The following is a 3,370-nucleotide window of genomic DNA, read 5'->3' on the forward strand; positions in this document are numbered from 1 at the left end:
GGCAACTTTGCCATTTACCAAAACTCTTGTTAGTTAAGAAGTTTTTGTTCATATAAGTGTGGACCTGAATTACGGAGAGAATTAGCGATTTGAGTATATTATTTATCAACAGATGGCAGTGCAAACAATTTTCTCAATATTTCGGACTTATTGGTATTTATTTATATCACAAAGTAGTTCTTAGGCCCGAAACGCTGAAATTAATCACTAATTTTATCAAATCTTGTTGAACCTTTTTCATTACCACTTGTTAACTATCCTCATCATTTTATTTGCATCCCTGTATGATTATTACGCTTTCTTAAACTATTGATCACGTTACCAGCAAGAAAGTTTAAAAGCATTTCTAAATTTTGTTCACACATTTGATGTATATAGTGCCAACTTTTGTGATTAAAAGTGATGACAATATTCTTCTACATAGCATATCAACTCTTAACATAGCTATGAGGTCTATGGGCCGTAGATAAGTATAATTTTTTATTATGTTTTCAAATGTATTATTTCTTCCAGAGACCCAAAAGAAGATGCTGTCTACATCCAAACTGACTTCTACCAATAATAAACTTCAGATTCTTCTGTTGTCTTACGCACGGAGTGGGTCTTCGTTTCTGGGAGACTTATTACAGAGTTATTCCAAGGTCTTTTACATATTTGAACCTCTTCATTATTTTAGAAACAAAATGACTCACCTCCACACAAAAAACTCAAGTCAATTTCTATACGACCTTTTTAATTGCAACTTTTCGGAATGGCGTTCTTTTCTAAGTTGGACAAGAAGGTATAAGCAATACAAAAATCTCGAACGTAATAGGCGATTTTGGTCTGCTTGTTCGGTTGGAAGAAACACAAATAGGTGTTATAATTTTCGGTTCGTTACTTCTTTCTGTAAAATGCATTCAATGCAAGTCATTAAAGTGATAAGGGTTTCTTTAACACAGGTTGGATGGATGCTCCAAACGAGCCCAGATATGAACTTAAAAGTAATCCACCTCATCAGAGATCCTCGAGGAACAATGAAGTCGCGGTTAATGGAGGAAGTAATTGCTTTTTGGTGCAAAAAGTCGTTATGTTCTAATCCTATGTCACTGTGTACTCAAATCAATGATGATCTTAATTATGCTTGTAAAATGGGATCGATGTTTTCTGAAAAATACAAACTTCTGCGGTATGAGGACCTTGCTCGAAAACCCCTTGAGACAGCTCAAGACTTATTTAAGTTTTTAGGCCTAAATACTCTACCCAAGGAGGTTATTGACTTTGTGGAGACACACACCAAGGGAACCAAGTCGATTAAAAAACAGAAACAAACGGAGGAGTGGGCATATTCTACGTTCAGAAATTCTTCTGAAACTGCGTTTTCGTGGGTAAAGCAACTTCCCTTTAGAACAGTCTTAAGCATCCAGTCTATGTGTAAAAGTGTTTTAGACCGTATGAGCTATGTAGCTCTAAGTTCTCCCGCTCAATCCAAAAACCCTCAACTTTTAGCAGACATGTTTAACAAATCAAATGTATGCTAATCAGCAGTAGGCACATTGATGAATGAGATTACTGTGCTTTTATTTGAATAATTATTATTTCTTATGCTTGTTTATATACTTTTATTAAGAGTAATGAATATCATGCTTAGCCCATAGTACTATATAAATAACCAATAGTGTGATCTGTTAACTTTAGTTGTTTAGCCGGCATATCAAGTTGTATAACGTTATATATTATTCATATCAGAACCATCCTCTTTACTTATATTAGAATAATAACAAATAACTTTCCAGCTCTTAAATTTCAATCTCCCATAAGCATTTTACTTCAGTAACATTGACTTTTAAAATTATGGGCCTTCTGTATTCAGCTTTGCGGATATCATGAAAAACTACCTTTTCTAAAAAGTGAAATTGCTGAGTAAATGAATTGGGGTTTCAACAATAAGAAAAGTAAGTCAAAACTTTAAAGGAATTCATATTATTAATTTTTTGAATTATTTGATTCTAATGACTTCTAATTTTTTGAAAAAAAAACTAAATTTTAGTTCCACTTCCTTTTAAATTTAATTTCCAGTATCATCAACGTACAATAATCCACAAACTCAACAATGTGTACAATATAAAACTTTAATCTACGTAACAAATACCCGTCTCACTAGATCCTTTTTATCATCCTCGGTATCATTTATCACATTTTTTTTTTTTTCTGAAAGGAAAAACAAACCCTTTCATTCTATTTACATTCTCTAATAGAAGTTAATTTTTTCGTTGTATCCCTATCATGGCATAGTTATGGTTGAGATCCTGTTACGGTGTGAACTGGATTATGTTGATGAAGTGTAATTTTTCCTCAATCTTATATATGTTTAAATATAGTAATGATTTTCTCACCATACATTATTTATTTGTTTTAACACGCCATATGTTATTCATTATTATTTTCTTCAACTGGATTACTCGCATTCATAAGACCTGGCGAACCAGGAAACTAACTTTCCAGATCCCGGGAAGGTCATATGACCACAGCAACAACGAGAGACGATTAGATTAGTAATCTAATCTATATAAAAGCCAGCGTGTGTCACGTCACGCTCGATTTCTCGAAATAGGAGGAGTCGTAAAAACCAAAATGCATTTATCCAGATAGTATAGTTTTATTACTGTCTGCCCATTGCGATTTTAGTGACGGGGGTGAAAGAGGGCTATGAGGGTAGTGTGTATGAAACATTATAAGTGTAGTGAGTGTTACTATAATAAGCCTGAAGACGTAGTGTGGGATCACCTAGCCTAGAGTGCATTAAGTTTATCATGAAAGTAAAAATATCGATTCAATTTTATACTTAAATCGTTTCTGAATTAAGCTGTTTTCTGATATATCACCAACGTTTTAAATAAAGAACAAACCTCTTTAATCAACGGAGACTCTAAATTAAAAAATCAACAAATATTTTTCCAGTTTTGTTGTCTATACATTTCATTTTATACTTTCCGTACATAAAATAACAACAATATTAGGTTATAATTTTGTTGCTATGCAACATGACATAAAAGCCATTGTTGGAACGTAATGTTACCAAAACGCACTGGCTTTTCTCTATATTAGAAGTTGTTAATCAAACTGATTTTTACCAGTAATTATTCTATGAATACACCACGAATTCATTGCCTCACAAAAGAATTTACCGAAGTTGACTGCCTCGACTGCACTTTTCCGCCTCAAGCTGGATTTCGTAAAATATATTTATTTCAGTTAGCTTTGGGCCCGGCATGGCCGGGTGGTTAGGGAGCTCGACTCGTAATCTGAGGTTTGAATCTCCGTCACACCAAATATGCTCGCCCTTTCAGCCGTGGGGGCGTTATAATGTGACGGTCAATCCCACTATTCG

General features: G+C 33.9%; 1 protein-coding gene across 1 annotated transcript; it reads left to right on the forward strand.

Moving 5' to 3' along the window:
• Positions 1-527: 527 nt before the first annotated feature.
• Positions 528-1,520, forward strand: LOC106458092 (carbohydrate sulfotransferase 1-like). The gene has a single exon (XM_013917548.2). It carries the CDS (start codon positions 528-530, stop codon positions 1,518-1,520), a length of 993 nt encoding a protein of 330 aa, XP_013773002.2.
• The last annotated feature ends 1,850 nt before the right edge of the window (positions 1,521-3,370 follow it).

Source organism: Limulus polyphemus, unplaced genomic scaffold (assembly GCF_000517525.1).
Source record: "Limulus polyphemus unplaced genomic scaffold, Limulus_polyphemus-2.1.2 Scaffold416, whole genome shotgun sequence".
Lineage (NCBI taxonomy): Eukaryota > Metazoa > Arthropoda > Merostomata > Xiphosura > Limulidae > Limulus > Limulus polyphemus.

What these genes read in the sequence shown, in the direction of transcription:
- LOC106458092 (XM_013917548.2), top strand. Translation starts at nt 528, where the DNA reads ATGCTGTCTACATCCAAACTGACTTCTACCAATAATAAACTTCAGATT.